Raw genomic sequence first — 22035 nt, forward strand, 5'->3', positions numbered from 1 at the left:
AGATTTCTACTATATTTAGAAAACAAAATCAGACTAAAAGTTACCATTTGAAAGTTTTTGTAGATGTTTTCTGGAGATTTGTAGCTTACACAAATAAGATGATTACATGAATACTGAAGGACCCAAAGGGCTCTTATTTGCATAGCTGTAACATCCAGAAATTTATTCGGGACAGGATGTTACTGTGCAAGTTATTCCACAAGAAGGAACACCGAAAACAAGGTTCTACAATAAAAATATCCGTAGGTATGGACATATCTGTATGAGTAATAGTTTTCAGGTAGGAAAAGAAAAATTTACTTCTTCCACAAAAAGGACTAATGACTAGGCTGATCCCAAACTGAGAATTATGAAAGAACAACTTCTAAAACTGGAAGATTTTTGTTCAGATTGATGAATGCAATGCAAAAGCTGTCTCTTACCACACTGGTCAAATTGTTTTGATGAGCCATCATGGGAAGCTGTGCTTTCTAGGCTTGTCCTGCTGAGGCCAATACCCTTAATTTCTGATGTGGTATTCTCCTGAGGAGAAGCACTTTCAAAATCATTGCAGACATCTTCATCAGTTAGAGAAGTAGATTCTGAGTCCAGAGCTCCAAGAGATGAAACACTTGCTCGATCTGAATTTTGATCCTGAGAGAAGAAAAAGAATTCTACTGGGAAAACGAAAAGGAAAGCAAAAATATTTCTGAAAATAAGAGGTAGCCTTCTTTGTCTCAAACTCAAGGCATGAACTTCCCTCCTTGGAAAAATCATTTAGCTCAGTGCTGTATTCAGAACTGATGTAAAACAAGGCAAGTTTCACTCAAGGTTAAGTAGCTACATGAGAATTCTTTTGAAAAGATTCTTCTAATAAAAATATCTACATGAAAACTTAAACATTTTAATCCTATAAATTTTTTCAAACATTGCTATAAAAGTTAGCAGCAGCCATAGGAATACGTTAGAATAGGCACAGCATCATTAACACTTTAATTAGTCTCAGATTGGTTTTAAGCATGTTAGGACAATACAACAACAGCAAACCGCATCTATTTTCATTCCCAAGGACTGGGAACAAAATGAGTTTTGGTTTGAGTTGGTAGCAGCAAAACTTTCTAACCAAATGACCTCAGTTCAAAATTGGCCTTAAATCACTTTGGTAATCAATACAAGCAGATTTCCCTTTTTTCATAAAAGCAGTAAAGAATTAAAAACATTTTTTATTTAAGTATTTTTTCCTTAGGTAAATAAGGGAAGGCAGAGCAGTCTTCTCTGCCCTGTCAACACACTGCAGTATACTTATATTTTCCCATTAAATACACTCTGAATCCATGCTATACCAAAATTTTGTCTGATTCAGGACAATAAAATTAGGATCCTGGCAATCCAAACATGATTAAAACAACTTAATGCACATAGTCTACCATGATGCATGTCATTCAAATGGGGGGGATTCATCACATAGGAGTAAGCGATTAAACTTTTACAAAGCTTTTTCCTTAATTTATAGTAACTTAGGGGTTTGGGTGTGGGGGAGTAATAATAAAAGTTTACCTTTGAGGATGCAGCATACATTGTAAATTTTGAGTACCACTTGCTAGCTTTCTCTGCAACCCCTTTTCCAGCAGAAAACATGCTGCTTTTTAGAACATCAAACTTAGGTGTTAACAGCATATCCAAGTTGAATGACGGTGAAGACACAAGTGTTAATGCACTATTTGCATCCTGTGGCTGTTCCTTTGCTGGACTGTTTGGGGAATAAGCTGGGGAAGACCACAGCCTGTCTCTTGGCCTTTCTTCATTTTTTGCGTGATAACTCTTGGATTTGGTAAGACTGGATGGCCTTGGGGAATTTGGGGGAAGGCTGGACCTCCTACAAGGTTGGATTACTGTTGGGCTCTTTTTATTAGCATTTCTGTCATCATAGGGTTTTTGCAACTCAATGCTTGGGGCACGACTTGACAAAGGGCTGCTCATATTGTTCATGTACATGACTATTTCTTCAGCTAAATCTCGTCTTGCGGATGGAGTAGAAACACTTCTATCATCCTCCTCATCATCATCCTCTTTCTGCTGTTCTGTCTCAGCAACGAGCAGAGACAGTGGATCAAATCCAGTTTCAACATCTGTCTTTTCAACTGGCTTTACTGGAAAGCTGCTCTTTCTTTGCAGCCTTCTAGATTTTTCACTGGAGGATTTCACTGCTGTAGATGTTTCAGGTTCTGCATCCAAGTCTTCCAGGTCAAAGATAACAGGAGATTCTGTTTTATCTGTAAAACTGCAATCAAAAGCTGCATCTTCATCACTAGATTCTTTCTCCAGGCTTTCTCTCTTAGAATCTAAAGAGGAAGTTCTGATATTAAGAGTTTTTGGCCTTATGCTTTTCTGTAATGCACTAGACAGGATTTTGGCATCAGCTCCTAGTTTTTCAACAATTTCTCCAGGGTTTGCTTCCTGATTGATTCTATTTATCATGAGTCCCACCAAGCCATCTCCACTCAGGTTACGGCTCCTGCGTTCCCATGGTATCTCCCTTAAGTCAGGTTCTACTGCGCTTTTATGTCTCTTCCTTAAGGATTTACTTTTTATAACTTCTGCTTCACTGGCATCCTCAAAAGATGATGTAAAGAGCAATCCTACAGAACTCTCTGAAAAACAGATGAAACAAGGTGCTTTATTTCTTGCTGTGCAAGAAAACTAAACAAAATTACAAAAGAATGCTAATTTGTCTCATCTTTCAAACAATTTACAACACACAGTTGGAATTCACTATGTTAATTGTGCCAGTGGTTCAAAAGTTGAGTTGACCATGCTCATGACTTTTAGGAAGGGTCAGACAATAAAACATTGAAGAAGGAGTCAAATCATATAACTCAAGAGTACTTTGAGAGACACCATCAGGATGGATTTGGTTTCCTCTTTTAAAGACCTACTCCATTTTTAAGAGGTTTGAAAGCTAGGGACAGCAAAGGTATCTAGGAAATGGTGAAAAAAGGCAACACTTTTGAACCTGATGAATTAGAAACAGAGCCAACAAAAGAAGTTATTGACAGAGAAATCTGTATTGTTTTGCCAGAGCATAAAGATGCAGTCTTTAAAGTATGATATTACAGTATTTTAAGCACAGCTGACAGTATTATAATAACCAGATTTGACATTACTAAAGACTTGTGAAAATGCCTGAAATTTTCTTTTAGTTGTACTGCATAGAAACCTCTTGTCCATCCTGAAGGAATTTATTAGTTTCTGGAAGTTATAAGAAAATCAAGACCTGGAATTTTGTAAGCAGGTGTTAACTGTAGCAAAAGAAAAAAAAGCAAACAAGAAAAACCAATCTGGAAATGCAGAATATTCAGACACATCTCCCTGACACAGCATATGCAGACTCTAGCCTAAACTCAGTCCCACAAAGTTGTTGCCACAAATTTCATTGGCCACTGCCACTACACCAATAAAATACTGTAAGTTTTATGGACAACAGAACTCAGGCACACGGCTTAAAGCTCTTGTTAGAAATAGAATATACATAGACAAAACCGCACAAGAATCAAAATCCATTTTCTCTTCTCAACTCACCCGTGCTAGCTTCTGCTACGGTATTGTCAACTGTACCATTGAGCCGCACTATGCTAGAAGCTGCTTTGGCATTACTTGAGTTCTGATAATTTAGTTTAGGTAGGCAGTCACCACTCCCTTTTGCACTTTCCACTTCAGACACTGTATGTAGAAAAGGACAGACAGTTCTTTAGAATCAAAGCAACTTAATTTAAATCTCGTTTCCATTACCTATTAGTTGTTTTATGCAGGATTAAGTGACGGAATGTTGTACACATCCCATGATGCATAGGCTGATATCTACTTGGGTAGATGTTTTCCAAGATGGAACAACTGAACTATGAATATTTAATTCCCAGCATTACTTTTATAACTGGAAGTTCTATAAGCTTCTGTACACAGAGTCCAAGTAACAAGTACTTGCATACCAAAATTTGTGGTGCTGTGGAGACTAATACCACCCTTGTTCACTTGCAAAGGATATACATAAGATTATTTTCTCCTGCCTTTGAAAGAGCTCAGGGCCAATTAACCTATATTCATACAGATCTCATTACCCCTAAGACCATGACTACACAAGAGAAGTGAAGCAAATGTTGCAGTATTTATATTCACTTCTTTTAGGTATGAAGGACAAGTTCTGTTGTCAGGTGGCTATCCAAACCAGACAACTACTTCTTTAAAGGAATTCAAGGAACTTAATATTCTCAAGTTGTCTTCAAAAGTACAAAACATTTTCAGCACATAATATTACTATACAGAGCCACAAACTTGTCTTAATTACGGCTAAAAATAATACAAGCTTTCTGCAGAATTCAGATTTCCTGCATCCTCAAAAGTTTCATTAAACCTAAATAACCTGCCTGCCATCTTACATGTATGTTCTTATGATGGGCAATGCACAAATTTTCAAGAAACTGAAGAAAAAAATACTAACGCTAGAAGGAAGACTGTGGTGAAAAGAAAACACTGAAGTAACTTTTCTGGTTCCATATTTTCTCATACTTTTACACCGCTTCTACTTAACAAGGGGACAGTTAACACAAATAGTAGGGGAAAGCACACTGAAAAATTTAAATAATTATAGTAAGAGAACATTTACTATGAAGAGTATTTTCAATGAATATATATGGGAATCTATAGTACTTATACATTTTTACTACACAATCTGATCTGCTATATGCTTGCATAAAGTCTATGCTGCTCAACTGCAGTTAAGGGAATCATGAGCAGCAGATGTAAAACCTGAAGGAAAAAAAAAAGGTCCACAGCAAATCCAAAGCCCTTCTTATTTCTGATACATATCCTAGATCTCTCTCAAAGACCTGCAAAAATTCAGCTGTTCTCCTCTTATGGGATGTATAAAGAAAACAGACTGGTAAAAAAGGCTTTCCTGTAGATTACGCCTATAAAACAATTTAATTTTTTTAAAAGACAAAACATTAAGCTGTAATTACCATTAAGCCTTTATATTATCATTATCGCTTATTTGAAACAGAGGAGGGAAAAAAGAGCTGTAATATTAAAAGTTAAACCATTAGACATCCAGAAAATTACATTTAGAGAAAAGAACTTAAGGCATGGGCATAAACTGGCATTATCACATACACTCACTGTAAAACAAACAAACAAACCACAACCAAAACAAAAAAAACCCACAACCACCAACCAAAAAACTCCCCATATCTGCCCCACTTAGCTTTTGCTGAAATCCCTATTTACCCACAGTGAACTAGCTATCTGTATTCACAAGATACATACGAGAACTGGAGTCACTCTCTCTCTTGTCCTCTTTTTGTTCTTGTATATCTTGAAGAAAAGTTTTCCCTTGCCTGGCTTCTTCTTTGAATGATGTGTTATTGCCAAAGTCTGAAAGTCCCCCTATCATAACAGGGCAATGACAGAATAAAGACAATTATGGTATTTAATAGCGTGACATTGTTGAACAGAATAAATTAAATAACCACAACAATTCAAAGGCCTCTTATCAAGTACATTCCAATTAACAGTGAACATTTTGCCACCAAAAAAGTGAGAAACATGACTGGCTTACTTTGACAGTATAAACATTGAAGCAATGCTCTACAGGGTGAAATTCAAGGAGTAATATGCAACATTTCTTTTAAAGTACTGTACTAAAGCACTGCTTGTCTGTGAATCTGTTGCCTGCTTTATTTGATCAAAATGTCACATCTTTTCAAGAACTCTAAAAGGCATCTAAACATGGTTTCATTTGAGTGTAGTATGTTCCTCCACAAGTCTGTTTGCAAAATAAGAATAAAATAAAAATAACCAACACAACCCAATCCCCCCCCAGCAAACATTCAAGCCACTATCCAGTCATTCTTAAGACATAACACTGCCCCAAGTGTAATTAATATAGTCTGATTGATTGATTTCAAGAACAAAATTTACTTAACACTAACATGGTTGTTCCTCCTCCAGGCTGTTATAAAGCATCAGCACCAAAATAAAGCAAATTAAAGCAGATAATAAAGCTTCTGTTCATTATAAATACTAAGTGATCACTTCAAGTCACATGCATTCCATGTCCTTTGCCCAGGTCAACCTGAAGTCTCCAGCAGTCCCATAGCATCTTTAGGGGGTTTGCTCTCATGCAGTTTAGGAGATAACAGTAAGCACCTGTCCAGGGTCAAGAGGGTACAACATGGCTGAAAGTCAGCTTCTTTCCCTCTTTTCCCTAAAGATGCTGCACTGAATCTCCACAGAGAGGGTAAAAACCTTGTTGCTATTGTAAAGATAACAAAATATTCTGGAATTTATGGAAAAATTTGGGGAGTGCCTGAAGAGTCAGCATGCATTTTAGCTATTTGCTTTCAGGCAAAGAAATCTCAAAAAATCAGATAATGTCCCAAGCAAATACCATTAGTTACATAAATGACAGTTACTTAGTAAAGGACTAATTACACTTCCTTAGTTTACATGGTCTGAGTTGCAACCAACGTTGCTAAGCTCTTATATACTGCTTTGCACAGATGGGCTTCAAAAAAGTGGTTTATCAGGAAGGTCAGCTACTTGAAGAACAGGCAGAAATAAAGCAGACTTGCTCAAGGTAATCCAGAAGGCTAGTAATAGAGCCAGAAGTAGGACTGTAGTCTCCTGAGTCTAGGAAAAATACTCTAGCCATAAGGTCATCATATCTATTCTGTTTGTCAGGGCAAAGATTTATTTGTACGTATTTGGAATCATAGAATAGCCCTGGTTGGAAGGGACCTGGAAAGATGGTTTGGATGGTCTTCATACATTTATACATACGTATTGTGAAGGTCTTCCAAGGTCAACTACAACTAAACTAACTATATTGCTGGTACTTTAAAATGTACTATCTTGCCTTACTAGTAGTAAGTTATAATTACTGTGGATAGCAGCACCTATGAAAAATATAAACTACAGGTAATCACCAGCACGGTAATATAGCCATTTGAACACATCATGTAAATCTTTACTGGAAAGAAAACCAAAATTTACAGCCTCAAATATTGTACTTATCTTCTACACAAAAATAAATACAGTCATTTCAGTTGGTATGCAGAACTGGCAAACAGTACTACAAGCTCAAGGACTAGTTCTAGTTGCTTCTTAATTAACGTCAAAAAGGGGGAAACCAAAAAAAAGGCAAGGCTGGACAGAAGTTTCTGCCAGTTATGAGACTGGCTATTGTATGAACTAGGATAATTATTGTATCGCTTTCAGGTTCATATCTTGTCTCCATGAAGAGCTGATACAATAAATAAAGAGCAGACTATTTTGGATTCACAGACAAATGAAAAAGCTGTTTTTAAAAAATTATGCAAGAACTTTTTTTTTCCGCTCTAAAATGGTTTTATCACCAAATTCACAACAGAAAGCTTTTTCAAATACTTTTCTTATCAGCATGAAAATAAAAAAAGAAAAGGATGTGAATACTCTACCAGGAATGGCTGTATGTGAGGTGCTTGCTGGTAGCTTTTTCAATGCTTTTTTAAACTGTGCTATTCCTAAAACAACATTTCGTATTTTCATCCATAGGAAATAGCCACCTCGATTGCTTGAAGGCCAGGTACTTTCCAAAACAGCCTATTTTGGAAATATCAGAGTCAAGTAAAGTCATCTTAAGGAACAGTCAGGTATGAAATCATTAACTTAAATTTCAAATTGGGTTACATTGGCAGTTATAAAGTAGACTTCCAAACCTACAAAAACAAAGACAACACAATTATTCTGTCTTGTATTTTTTTCAGTTACTAGAAATGACAGAATTAGATCTGAACTGCTCCCTTATTTTGCTTGCTTCTATTTGCATGGATAAAAATGCCTCTTTTTTCTTCCTCTTTCAAAAATACATACCTTATTGTAGTAGCCATAAGTAATGGCATTAGGGTCAACACCAGCTTTCTGCATTTCAAAAAGCACTCTCACTGCTAGCACAGGCTGACCATACTGTCCACACAGTTGCATGAGTACTCGGTAGCATACCTGAAAATACACACAAGTTAGCATTGTGCTTCTATAGTCAAACACGTACTCCATTCAATAAAACTCATGGGCTATTTCTGGAATTCTGGGGTTGACTTATTTTACCTCATCAGGTGGATCTATTTTTTTGGTATGCATTTTTTGTAGCACATCATACGCAGTTCTCAGAGCCCTGACTTTTGAATGGCACACTTTCACATACGCAGGAAGGCAGATAAACCAAAGACCGTAGCAGTGACGTAACAAACACCTGGACCACATCTGTGGTATGGATGAGTACTTCTTAGCAATTTTATGCGCAGATTTAATTTCCTGCAAAGAATCATAAAGATTATTTGTGTATATTTACACACACATTACACAAACCTAAATATTAAAAACTGAACATGTGTCATTATACCTACAGAAACTGCAACGTTAATATGAACAACATACTCAAAGTGGGAAATAAAATGAAAGCAGAATGAGTAATACCAAAAACAGTTGCTGTGTGATATTCCCCTCCTAAAAACTTGCATTTATTTAAATTTATGTCTATTACTTTTGGTCTACATTTTTTGTAAGAAACATTTGAAAGTTAGAGTCCCTCTTAAAGCCCTGGGCACTGAAAAGCAATCTAAAAGTGGTTGTGGAAGCCCAACAGTCTATGTTCATGGAGAATAGTGTGAAGAATGTGGAAGGTACAGGGACAGCACAGCAAATGGCAATCTGTACAGCAGCCCTGTATGATACGGTATAGGCAAGAAGCACAGTTAAACATCCAAAGAACAATTAGCGTGGCTACCCTATAGTTACTGTATCAGTGAAGAACCAGTAGTTAGGCTGCAGCCACTGCCAGTCAGTCTTTACAGTCAAACTCAAGATGTAGACAGCAAGCTGTCACTTTGCAAAGCGCCTCACACTACAAGAATACCTGCAAGTACCTGTTTAGTTCTTCTGAACATTGGTGATGGGCTGTTGGGACTACTGGCTTTTGAGGACAATTTATTATTTGGTGCTGTGAGAAATCCTTCAGGTCGCTCAAACAAATCTAGTTTTAATACTGGAAATCCATTATAGCTGTAAAAGAAATGCATCACTTAACTCCTGTAGGGCAGTCCCAAAGTAAACACGTCACATAATAGCAAATGAGATCAATTACAGAGTTGCACTAGAAGCTACACAGGAAACAGAAAACACAAAAGTAAACTTTAAAGACATCATTGACAAAGTGGTTTACTAATCCATCTGCATGATTTCATAAGACTGCACAGTCTCTTAACCTGTTATTTCAGTGTAAGCAGCTTAAATTGATAAATACATTTGCTTTCATAGCATTTTCTTTCTTTAATGTGTCAAATGCATTAGTATTGATTCTAGTCGATAAAAAAAAATAAAATCTGTGTGGCTTAGTCCCTAGTGAGCACCACAACAGAGGTGTATAAAAATCAATATGAACAACATCAAACTATCTAAAAGATTAAATTAGATTTAAAAATGCTTCTCAGAATTGATGAAGAAACCAATAGACAAACTCATTTGACATAATTACTAAATTAGTAACACCAGTTTTCAGTGATTCTTTGAAATGTACTCTCCCTTTCCAAAGAGCACCTGCAGCTTGTATCATTATCAGTAGTAGCAGCAGGCCAACAGACTGGATCCATTAATTTCAATTTTAACCTCAAAAAGTGTTAACAGCTAGCACAACATAATGTGAACACATAGCCACCTTTATGAATTATTATTGCTTCTGTGTACGTACACACACACAAAATCATTAAAACTTCAGAAGAGCCAGTACACTAGCCATTTTACATACACATTTTAACTTGAGCATCATTAAGGGACAGGAAAAAACCTGTGCTTCATGGCTATCACAAGAACCTAGAAACTAAACTCCACAAGGGCAGTTGTTAGGATTTTTGCTAGCATCCTACTGTATCCTTAGGCTACCTGTATTGTAGAGGGTGCTCTTCACCATTTGGCAGATGAGGGATCTCAGGTGGTGTTATGAAAACTGTATGCTCACTCTTGTATGACTCATCCAGCTCTATAAGTCGTGTTTCCCCAGTTCTGTCCATATCTACCTGGAGAAGTTATATTAAAAGAAAAAGTAGTTACTAGTGTTACCGTATTTTCTGCTGTTACGGCTATATGGTCAAGCAGGACAAAAATCTGTATCAGCATCAAAGGACTGCATCTTAAAAGTAAGGATGCCTTGCAAAGTTATAATGAGAATAGTAATTATTCTATTCAACGATAGTGTTGCATCGTTTTTGTAAACTTTACTGCAATACAACAATTGATGTTCAATGATATACTCCGAATTGACTGTTTTCAGCTAAATATTATAAGTAGTTTTACAAAGATGTTAATCTTTCTGAATATAACCATTTCTGGAACTGTGTGTCCAACTGCAGCAGTAACTTCAAATTTATTTTTAAATATGAAAATAGGAGCTATTTTTTCCCCCCCTCTATTTTAACCACTGTCCTGGTTTCAGCTGGGATAGAGTTAATTTTCTTTTGAAAGAATAGATAGTGCTGTATCTTGGATTCAGTATGAGAAGAATGTTGATAACACACTGATGTTTTCAGTTGTTGCCAAGTAATGAAATGTTTAGACTAAGTCAAGGATTTTTCAGCTTCTCATGCCCACCCAGCAAGCAGGCTAGAGGGGCACAAGAAGTTGGGAACAGACACAGCCAGGACACCTGACCCAAACTAGCCAGAAGGGTATTCCATACCATGTGACATCATGCCCAGTATATAAACTGGGGGGAGTTGGCTGGAATGGATCATTGCTCGGGAACTAACTTGGCATCGGTCAGTGAGTGGTGAGCAATTGCATTGTGCATCACTTGTTTTGTATATTCCAATCCTTTTATTCTTATTGTTATTATCATTATTAGTTTCTTCCTTTATGTTCTATTAAAATGTTCTTATCTCAACCCATGAATTTTACCTTTTTTCCCCAATTCTCTTCCCCATCCCACAAGGTGGGGGGGAGTGAGTGAGTGGCTGCGTGGTTCTTGGTTGGTGGCTAGGGTTAAACTATGACAATCACTGCAAACAATAAAAAACTTTATCCAATTGTCTGATGGATACAGAATCTATGAACAATGCTATCTAGCAATTTCAGTCACTTACATAGTCATTAAGGTCATGCTAGTTTGCAGAGACTGCAGAAATACACACACGTTCAAAGAGATAATGGAATGAAAATGTGTGACCTTACTAAAATTAAAGGGGGATAGAAGTTACTGTTTTCTTAGAAAAACAGTTATCTGAAAGGTGAAGGGTAGCTTCATGATTTTTTTTCTCTTTCAGATAACTTAACAGTTGTATGTGTGAAAATACAGCAATCCTGTCCTCTCATAGCTAAGAGACAGAAATTCAGTTCATGGATAACAAAGGCAACATGTAATAATACTATCATTAAACATAAATTATGGCTGCACTTGTTTTGTTTTGAGCTTTGTAACTGGCAATTTGAGCACAAATCTTTGCTTTGCTAGCCTTGCTGTTGCAGAGAGGAAGAGAAATTTACACTTCCCAACTTAATGCCCCTGCTTTAAAGACAGCAGCAGAGACGTACTTCAAGGCTCCAGGCAAATTTCAAAGCATCAAACGGCAGGATCAAGTGGGAGAAAACTGTCCAACAATTTTACTGAAAGAATTTAATTCCATTGCTTGAGATAAAAAATAAAGAACCAAAGCAAAATTCAGCCACCCCAGACAAGATATTGGGAAACTATGAATTGTCTCCGTTTGAGAAAAAGGGCAGACAAGCCTTTAACTTACAAGCTTCCTACTGCTACTCTTCGCATTACAGAAACCCCTAGGAACAGAGCAAATATAACATGTATTACATTCCATCTGAGAGCCTTTACTTGATATTTGTACTGATATTTGTACTACTTTGTCTCTGATCTTCCATCACCAATTGTGTCTCCTCCAATACCTCAGAAGCACTGCCTTTGCTTGTGGCATGAGACACATCTCCATCTCAAAGAGCTGGCTCTATCAAAAATTATTTACTTTGTAGCACACTGAATGTGCTTTTTATTCACATATTGATGGCCCCAGTGTTTAACTCAAATACAGTCACAGTTTACATTTATATCCATTATTTAAATGGTTTAAGTGGCAACCAAATTACCACCAAATGGTACGTTATTTCAAAGAAACGAATAAGCAACCTGTGGAACCCAAGGATGCATGTTCTTCACGCTTTAAGAGTTTAGCAACAGAATTAATGTACAAAAAGAAGCATATTCCACAGTTCTGTCCCTCCAGTGAGGTAGAAATGTATCAAGTAGTTTCTGTAGAATTCTTGAATATTTAAAATTTGATAAACATACAAAGAGGTGTTCTTAATTACACATTTTACTGCACGAGACAGATGGAAGTATTAGCAAATCGAACCAGCCAAGTAGGAAGAACATATGGATCCTGAAGAGTAGAAATAAACCAAACCTTACTTGGCAATTTAAATACTTCTGAAGATGTAAAAACCCCACAGTTACCAGTTTCACCAGTGAAATACAATAAAGCCAGTAGCTTAAAGTACAAGTGTTTTCTGTAAAGTTTATTCTCATGGCACTGTCATGAGCATTTTTTTTTATAGTGGAAAGAAGCTGCCCACAACATCAACTAGCAAAATAACTGGCATTAGAACAGATGAGTCTCTGCTTCGGCTGTCTGAGTGGCTACTTAACCTTTTAGAAAAGGTGAAAGCTCTAACAGCTCCACAGATTATGTGTAGTCTCACAGTAGCATCACCAACCTGAGCATTACTTTTTCAGAATTGCTTGAATTCCCAGGCAAGATAACTTTAGCTAGGGTATCAACTTCAGTGCCCTCATAAACCATTTTATAAAATGAAATGTACAGACAGAATTTGACACTTACATAGTCATCGCATTCTGAATAAAAATCCTATTTAACATTAGTCAGAGAACTAACCTGCAACACAATAGAAACTAAGTACTGCTCAATAGTGTTTAGTCACTGGGGTATGTAAATTCCTGTCTACAAGACCTCCCATTTTTAAACACTAACTGGCATACAACAAAGCAAGTGCTACATGTTGAAGGCTTTTTAAAGGAACTATAGGATAATCAAGTGAACATTACAGAAATGTTTGTAATTAAATCATTTTACAACCCACAAATAGCTGCAACTCATGCTGTAGAACTGTGAAGCACACTTTTGAGAACTATTAGTAATAAAATATTGAGACTAGCAAAAGCTATAAAGAGCATCAAATACCATTAGACCATGCTTTTGTATTTCTCTCAAACTTAACTGCTTTCGGATTTGTTTTCAAAACAACTCCTTCTAGCTCTTCTGCACTTTTATAGCAGAAATAGCCATTAATAGAAACTATAAATAGCAGTTTTCATAGTCTTCAGTATTAATCCCTGTGGAACTAACAGCAGGTGACCCACTTTACAGGAAATCCTAGACAACTGTGTATTACTTCAACATAAGTGTCCCAGAATAGTGTTACAGGTAGCCAGTAAGATGGCAAGTAGGTGTGGAATTTCTTATAATATTCACAAAAATTTCTTTCATGTTACAATAGAAGTGAACAGGGATATAAGATTGTGGGTTTCAGTTCTTCTGAAAACAAAAACTAATGCAAAACAAATTTCGAGCAGCCTCAAAACACTTTTGTAGACCCTCTTTGGAAATATAATGAGTTTTCAGAAGCTAATATACCTGTACTTTTTTAGAAAATTAGTTCATCACAGTGCTCAACACTATACTAATATGACCTTTCTTATAAATATCTTGGGATTTTTAAAAATCTGAGTGATACTTCGACAGAAGACTAAAAAAGAAATCCACTTTGAACTGGGAAATCCATCCTTCTATGAGCTCCAGTCCAGAAGTAGTCCTAAATTTATTTCAAGAAAAACACCAATTGTGATCATGTTGCATTTTTACACTCCTTGTCCCATAATCCTTAATAATTGCCTTTCTTTCTCATTACCAACCAAGAATAGCATAGCAACAGATAGCAAGGTATTCCTTTACTGCAACACAAACATGACAGTAGAGTAACAGAACCTACAAAAAAATGTCAACTTATGCAAAGCTTGTATGTGACACACCATAAGTCTTGCTTACTTTAAGAAACCCAAACATTTCATATTTATCAATATTTGATAACAAGGTCATTAGAAAATATTCTTATCCAAGAGAAGAGTATCAATACAAGCACTATATTTAAAATATTTACATCAGCAAGCTGGTTTTGAATTGGGGGAAGCGAGTGAGAGCAGTATGAATGAAAGGAGAATTGGTAAAGACTTGTTTTAATTATTTGCTCTTAGTACAAGCCTTCTAAAAGTTCTCCAAGAGTAACTAAAGCATTACTATTAGAAAGAACTGGCCAGCATATTGTTTAAAAAAAGGTCAAGGAACCCTCTATTTGTAATGATTAAAAAATAGCGAGACTGCCTTCTATCTTCTGGTGTGCTGCTCATCAACCCCATTCCTAAATGCTTGTAGTTTTATCCAAGGAATGTAATTCTCTGATAAAGAAGCTCAAAGTTACTACTTCACAGTCAGAATATTACACTTCTTACTATGGGCCATTATTTCAGAAGTTTACCTATATGTAAAAGTTAGCACTTCTAATTTGTTCTCATGATATTGTATTTACACTTTCAAGAATTTGAAGCAGAAAATGAAACAGAGCCCAACAAAAACAGAAAATGGAAAAGCTCCAGTGACTAGAAAAAAAGGAAGTAAAAGAAAATACAAATAAACTTGCACTTCAAGTATATTCTTGTACTGTATTGGATAATGTAAGCAAAAGCAGAAATTAAACCATATGCATATTAAGACATACTTACTTTATCTACACAGTCATCAAAAAATGCAAGGCTTGCATCCTTATCACTGACAAAAGAACACTCTTCAATGAAACGAATAAACATTTGAGTTTTGGTCATCAGTGTGTAGAACTTCTGATGTGAACGATCTCGACTTTTGAGGAAACCTATAAAGTGAAATCAGAAGCATATAAGAATGCCTAAAGCAAAAAAGCCCTCACCAAAAGTCAGCACACATTCTACTAATGAGCAATAACCTTTCTGTAATCTTTGCCACTAACTACGCAATTTTTTCTGCACTTACATTTCTACCATCATTCACAACACTAACAGTGCAAATGTTTTTATTCTTTAAATAAGAAAGAATCTAAAATAATACATTAATATGCATAAGACAAGTTTATGACTCTTCACCTTGTAGTTCAAACAGAGAACTTGCATCTGTGGCTGTTTCAGAGGGTGCCTCTGTTATTGGCCTGAGATAAGACCTGTAACCTTTTAGTATTGAGGCCATGAAACACAGGAATGCTTCCTGGATCTCCAAATCTAACAGATGCAATTTCTTCCCAGAATTAAAATCGTAGTCATTCATTGCTAATTCCATTAATGCATCTTCTCTTGGTCTCTGTTGCACTGTGAATAAACACAACATTATAATGTTTCACATAATTTCTCTTTTCCAATATTGGTAAAAAATAAATTCTCTTTATCCTACTAGATTCACTGATTACTGAGGTCCATTAAGTTTGGAACAGATTAAAATATATGCAATTAAATTCAATGATGACATGTGACAATGGATTCAGCTTGACCTTATACAACTTATGTATCTCTGGATAATAACAAAAGCAAGACACATTTACCTTTTCAACACATTAGTTACTACAGCAGTATGGACAGAGCTTAAAAAACCCTCATAGAAAGCTGTTTATAAAAACATGTGAAAATTTATACAAGAGCTGATTAAAGCAGCATATTTTATGGACAAACACATAAATGGGATGGGTGTGTTACTCTTTTTTCCCTTTTTTTTTACAGTGCCTTTCATTTCAAAGTGTTCCCCAAAAGTGGACTATACATATTAAGTACCTATATACACAGAAAAACACCACTCAGATGCTAAGTGGAGCCACCAAAACACAGCACAATGCAAAACACTGATACAGAGAGAAAGCAGGCATTTTTTAAAAAAATCTAGCAAAATCCTTATTCTTAAAGTAGATACTTGAATCAACATTTTAAAGCCATAAGAACTCTAGTTAAGACTTCACTGCCACACACACACAAAGAATGGTAACATTCTAATAACGTCTCAAAAAATTGAAAGGATGGTTTCATTACTGTCTTTCCACGTAATTTAATTATATCCAACCTTACACCGATATAATGTTAAATTCTTACTATGGAGTACCACTCTACTTTATAAAGCATAGAGAACAAAAGGTTTAGAAATTTTTCTAAAGAAATCCTTACAGGAAAATATATCAGAATTTTGAAGCAACAGACAATTTTTATCACACATCAGCTATACACATTTTTTTGTGCAGCACACACCACTAAACTTCTGTTTCTGTACATTCTAATTGGGGGACAATTAAATTCTAGCAACCTCAATAGCCAAGAAGGTATAAACAGCCTTTAACAAAAAAGTGCCCTAAATCCAGGTGACAATTACAATAATCTCATGCAATATACTTTCTAGGTATGTATTTCTCAAACATGCAGTGTTGATCAATCCCATCCTTTTCATACTCTGATTTAAGTCTTAACCACTTGCTGACTCTGCCACAGCAACCTGATTTTACAGTTGCATTATTGCTCCTCAGGGCTCCATCCAATGCCTATGGAAATCATCTTCTAAGCAGACAAGTATTGTCAGAATGCTGATGGACTTCACAAAGCCTGTTAGCTATGATGCCCAAGCACATCAGCTGGCCTTGACTACATTTATATTTCCAAACGTTTTGTTTTAAAGAATTTCACTAACATCATCCTGATCCATTTTTCTGCTTTCTCACACCAAGGTTCAACACACCTTGCTCTGCAATATTTGATCATTCTATGAACAACCAATTTTATCTTACAAATGTCCAGTAATTGTGCTATACATTTAAAACCACAATGTTTAAAAAAAAAAATTTGTTATTTCCATCTTAAAATTTTAGGTAAAGTACTATCAGCTTGAGTGTCAGAGTTATCTCAATCGTCAAGACATCAGCAGACTTGAGCAGGCTTTGAAGTTTATTAGGTCCTGGCCTACTCTTTGCTTTACTATTCCCTTCTCATAAAAGCTCTGCCTTTTTTTTTTTTTTTTTTTTTTTCTAGAAGGATAACATCAATACAAAGGGATATCTATTGAGCATCACCATATATATATGGAAGTCTCCTCTACCCCAAAAGCCCCTACATGGATTCTAATCTCTGGACTTAAAGCACAGATTTTCCCATTCTGTATGAAAACATTATGTTTAGTGTAAAGGGTGACTTAAGAACATACTTCATGAGCTATATTTATCTGTTAATGTGGCACACTATATCCAATGTAAATCTTACTATGTACTTTCCGACTCACATTCTGCCAGCTGGTGATATAAATTACTTAAAGTGTTCATCAGATTTTTACACGGTTTCTTTGGTAAGATCTTCCACGCAATAGCTTTCTTATCTCCAGTTCTGGAAGGAAAAAAAAACCACCAAAAACATATGAGTATACACTGGAATACGTGTGTATATAGGACTGTATTCAGAGGATTTTTCTATCCCACCAGAGAAATGGGAGAACATATACAATTTGCTCCAGTAAAACAGGACTGAAAGGACTGAAAAACAACCAACAAAGTCAAACTTGATTCACTATATGGAGATTTCATCACAGCCATCCAACCAATGCCCCATATTTCAGGATGATGACTATGCAGCCACACTCTTTAACACTGAAATCAATCCACTTAGGAACTCATGGAAGATTTATTAATAGTACTAAGCACCTGCACATTGCACAAGCAACCACCACACGTGCTATGTCCTGAGCTGTAACTACTTAAACTAGGATGGAGATAACAACTAGAATGCTTGTAGTAACCTGAAATCAATTTGGCAACTGCTTTCTGTTTAGTGCATATAGATTTGGACTTAACTATATCATTATCATGATGAAAAAAAAATAAATCACAACATTCTTTGTCAACAGAGGGCACCAGCAAGCCTCAAGACACTATCAGTTACAAAGTTGCAAAAATAGTAAGCATTTGTTTGACACATTTTTCCATAGATGAAATGGAATGAATCTGTTCTAAGAAAATGCAGAGAAAATCAGCTGAAAGTAGAATGAAAAGAGATAACCAGAAATAAATTATTTTCTATTAGTGACTATGTAGCTAATTAGACAAATACCAGAAGAAATGCACAAGTTCCTCTTAACCAAAAAGTAACAAAACCAAAGTTATCACAGCCTAGTTTGAACTAGTTCCCAAAACCTTCAGAGCAATATTGCTATACAAACTCGGTATCAGCATAAAATCCTTAATAAAATTTTCTATTTACAAATACTTAATATAGGCAACCTTCTCTAAATCCACATACAACTACTGAAGCAATAATAAACAGACCAATAAGAAAATTTAGGAAGAAAAAAGTTTTTAGTTAGGCATAGTAAGAAAGACTGCTACCAACAGGAGGATGATATAGAAGAACACTGACCAAAGACTTTGAGAAATCATACTAAGAATATACTGAGTATATTAAACATTATACTGAAATAAAAATTTAATTATGAAATACAAGTTTAATTAATTTTTCTGTTTTAGAACCTTGAATTAGAAGCCTTACCCTCTTCTATTTTTGTAATCACATAATCACAAGGAAATAAATAATTCTTTGTTTTGAATATCATAACAATATGGACTGTTTCCCAATGTTTTTAACAGTGCACAGCTGTCCCTTACTAGTATTTTAGATACAGGTGATTAGTATTACAGAAAAACATAGTAGTCTACACAGTTCCGAAGGAAAAATATTATAATACTGTTATTTCAGTTTGTTAATCATGGCATGATTTTAAGTCTTCATTAAGACTCTCACCCATGACAGTTCACATCTCTAATTCTCAACATGGAGTTCCTATACTTCATATTGATATGGAATATGATTTAATTTTTATAATTTTCAAGCAGATGCTCATATGAAGATGCTAGAATTTCTTAAGCACTAAGAAAGCTGATCATGAAAACAAAAAATGACTATTTTCCTCCAGGGACAATGAAGTGAGACACAATACGGTTAATCCAGGACACGTGCCAACGTGTGCAATAAGATTTTAATGTAATAGAATAAAAGGCAATAATGTTCCATGAGGACTGTACCTCCAATCTGCCGTGTTGAACAGGAGATATCATTTCTAGCATGCTCATTTCAAGAACAACAGAATTTTACAAAGAGCGGGCAGTGGTGTTTTAAACCTCTGAAAAGCTTTGCCAAAAATCTAGTTTTTGCCTTTGAAAACAGGAAGCAAAAAAATTAACACAGAAGAAAAACTGTTAATAAATACTTACTGAGAAATTGTATTGGTATCTAGGTCAACACAGCTAACATCTGGTGGAGGGTCATAGAGATCAAAGTATCTTGAATCAATTCCCACTATGAATGGGCATGGTGCACTTAACACATCTGCCAGTGCCAATGGACAGAGAGGAATATATGGGCAAGGCCAGTGGAAGGGAAATATCATCTTTGAAAATATGCAGAGACAAAAACATAGGTTAAACGTGTATAATAATATAGTCTATGCAAGTATAAACCACACTTCACTAACTTGCCACTTCAAAATTATTTAACATGGCAGATAATTATTACTGAAAATCTAGATGCAGATTATTACATAAAAAAATGCACTAATTTCTCTGAAATTCAATTTGTTTAATTTGTAGAAAAAAGCTCTTCAGTATAATAGACTGTATATAGCAGAGGTAGCAAAACAATGTTCAGTGTAGACAGGCAGGAAAATAACATGCATTTAAAATTCTGCAAGAGAGAATACAGTGCTACTTGGGCAAATCAGGAATTCTTATTTAGTGCATTGTGACGACCAAACAACATGCTTATTTACAATATTTACACACAAACAACCAATATCAGTTACCCTCTCTTCTGTCTTCATGCGATATCATTAGCAATGTGGATTTTTCACTCTAATGATCTTTATTTTTATTCTTATTTTTCAGTAACCTTTAAGCCTAACAGCACTACTACTAATTTTAGATTTTATGTAAAAAACATTTTTTTCCACTTACAGGTGTTTGATTAAAAAAAACATTACTTACAGAGACTAATGCCTCTGTCACACTAGTAAGGACAGAAGGTCGCAATGAATGGATGAGAATTTTATGTTCCGTCACAGCAAATACAAGTAGAGTTACTGCATTTTCAGGTCCTAAATTCTGAAGTAGTGTAGAGAACTTGCCTCCGCTGTTACAGAATATAAACACACTTGTGAGTTACAAGGGACCATAACAAAAAAGAAATGTTCAATAACTAAACAGAAAACAAGGCATTACAGTAGGATTTTGTAAACTTAAATCTGCAAATCTTTCTTCTGAAGAAGACTGCAAGGCAGACCACTTGGTACACTTCATTGTTCAGTGCAGAATGGTTACTTCCTAATAGTAACCATGATTACTTGAGACTCTTCAATCAGCCTAGACTATTTTCAGGATATGTGCATGATGATTTTTCTTTTTGAGAAGCAATTTACAGGGAGACAACATACATTTCTTTAATCATTCTCCTGCACAGAGACATGAAAGTTAAGACAGTCACAGAACTCCTTTAATTACCCTGCAATACAAAAGCTGCACTATCTTGGGAGCCCAGGTATCAACTCCTAGAAAGGGGATCTAACAATCTATATTCTGCCTCAAGAACCACTAAAATTATTTGAAAACACACAGATATTGTTCATTAAGTATGTATCTTTGTCAGGGTGCAGATATAATTACATAAATAAACTTCAGATACACTAGCTACAAAAGGTACCAGGCATGGTAAGTTAATTTGCACAATTACAACTCGAAGTACCATATCTTTTCTGCAACAGAGTCAGAATACATTTCACAATTCAACAGAAGATACTGCTACTTGCCTCAGTGGAAGGGGTGATGACACAGGTTGGCTAAGAATCAGGTTATCATGTGGAGATAGCTGGAAAAAGATTTCCAAATAAATTTTTTTTATTCTGAACTTCGGAAATATCTATTAGAAATTACACAACTATAACAAAGAACACCTAAAACCAAAATTTAAACTAAGCTGAACCTTATATAGCCCAGTTGTATAGCACTATAAGAAGTGGCATGCAATGCTATGCATCAATATCTTTTAGTAAAAAACAGGCAAAGCATGCTTTTCCTTTCTTAGTCAGAATTGAATACGTTGCATATTCATAAAGAGGAATTTAAACTAGCTAATACTAAAAAAATTGAATATATTAACTGCTGAAAAATGAAGCCTTCTGTATTTTAAGGGAAGCGAGGACCCATAGTTCATACACAGTTTTCAGGGGCTGGGAGGGATTCTTTTCGGATTTGGGGGGAAAGAGACAGATGAAATGCATGAAGGGGACAGATGGCAGGTTGCAATGTAAAGTAATATTTTCTTCAGAAGACATGAGAATTAGGCTTTTAGCTGGTAGAAATGGCACAGCTCAGCTTTGATAGAATCTTTAAAATTTGCATTAGTTGAAGATCCAAGACAAGGATCTTATTAATTCACATTTCTCTCTTCCAGTGATATGACATCAAGAGAAATCATTCATACAGTCAGCATGAATAGGAGTATTTAAATGAGTACAAAAATACAGATACACAATCAATTTATCAAAGCTCAGCTGACATTTTCAGACACAGTAAACCTAAGGTAACAAGATACCAGTTAGCTTAATCCTCCCTGCCCTGCTAAGTGGTCATGCATTTTTTTATCTGTTGTATAAAAGCACACATACAAGTAGCAGTAGTAATTCAGTAAGTCACAGTAACTTGTACAACTAAACTCCAAGTGCAGACAATTTTTAGTAACATTTCATTTTTGCGTATGTTTCACCTTAGACCCCACTGCAGATGACCAGACAATAGAAGTCAGAAGATCAGATGAATTAGTAATACAAATGCTGAAGCACTAAGTCACCAAACACTGTGCCTGGA

General features: G+C 35.6%; 1 protein-coding gene across 11 annotated transcripts in view; it reads right to left on the reverse strand.

Annotated features, from left to right (window-relative positions):
• DENND4A (DENN domain containing 4A) overlaps positions 1 to 22035 on the reverse strand; it is a 71932-nt gene that overhangs the window by 16351 nt on the left and 33546 nt on the right. For all 11 annotated transcript variants that reach the window (XR_007507557.1, XR_007507556.1, XM_049813220.1 and 8 more), the window contains 15 exons: positions 20979 to 21037; positions 20161 to 20305; positions 19393 to 19568; positions 17415 to 17515; positions 15257 to 15475; positions 14864 to 15009; positions 9949 to 10082; positions 8937 to 9072; positions 8119 to 8325; positions 7885 to 8013; positions 7470 to 7614; positions 5299 to 5418; positions 3559 to 3699; positions 1537 to 2630; positions 423 to 633 (listed from right to left, as the gene is read on the reverse strand). Coding sequence is in view for 9 of the 11 variants with exons in the window: in XM_049813220.1 (XP_049669177.1) it covers positions 423 to 633; positions 1537 to 2630; positions 3559 to 3699; positions 5299 to 5418; positions 7470 to 7614; positions 7885 to 8013; positions 8119 to 8325; positions 8937 to 9072; positions 9949 to 10082; positions 14864 to 15009; positions 15257 to 15475; positions 17415 to 17515; positions 19393 to 19568; positions 20161 to 20305; positions 20979 to 21037 (3163 nt within the window). In the remaining 2 variants the exon portion in view is untranslated. The remainder of the gene's footprint in view (positions 1 to 422; positions 634 to 1536; positions 2631 to 3558; positions 3700 to 5298; positions 5419 to 7469; positions 7615 to 7884; positions 8014 to 8118; positions 8326 to 8936; positions 9073 to 9948; positions 10083 to 14863; positions 15010 to 15256; positions 15476 to 17414; positions 17516 to 19392; positions 19569 to 20160; positions 20306 to 20978; positions 21038 to 22035) is intronic.

The sequence above is a fragment of the Accipiter gentilis genome, chromosome 10 (assembly GCF_929443795.1).
Source record: "Accipiter gentilis chromosome 10, bAccGen1.1, whole genome shotgun sequence".
Classification (NCBI taxonomy): Eukaryota; Metazoa; Chordata; class Aves; order Accipitriformes; family Accipitridae; genus Astur; species Astur gentilis.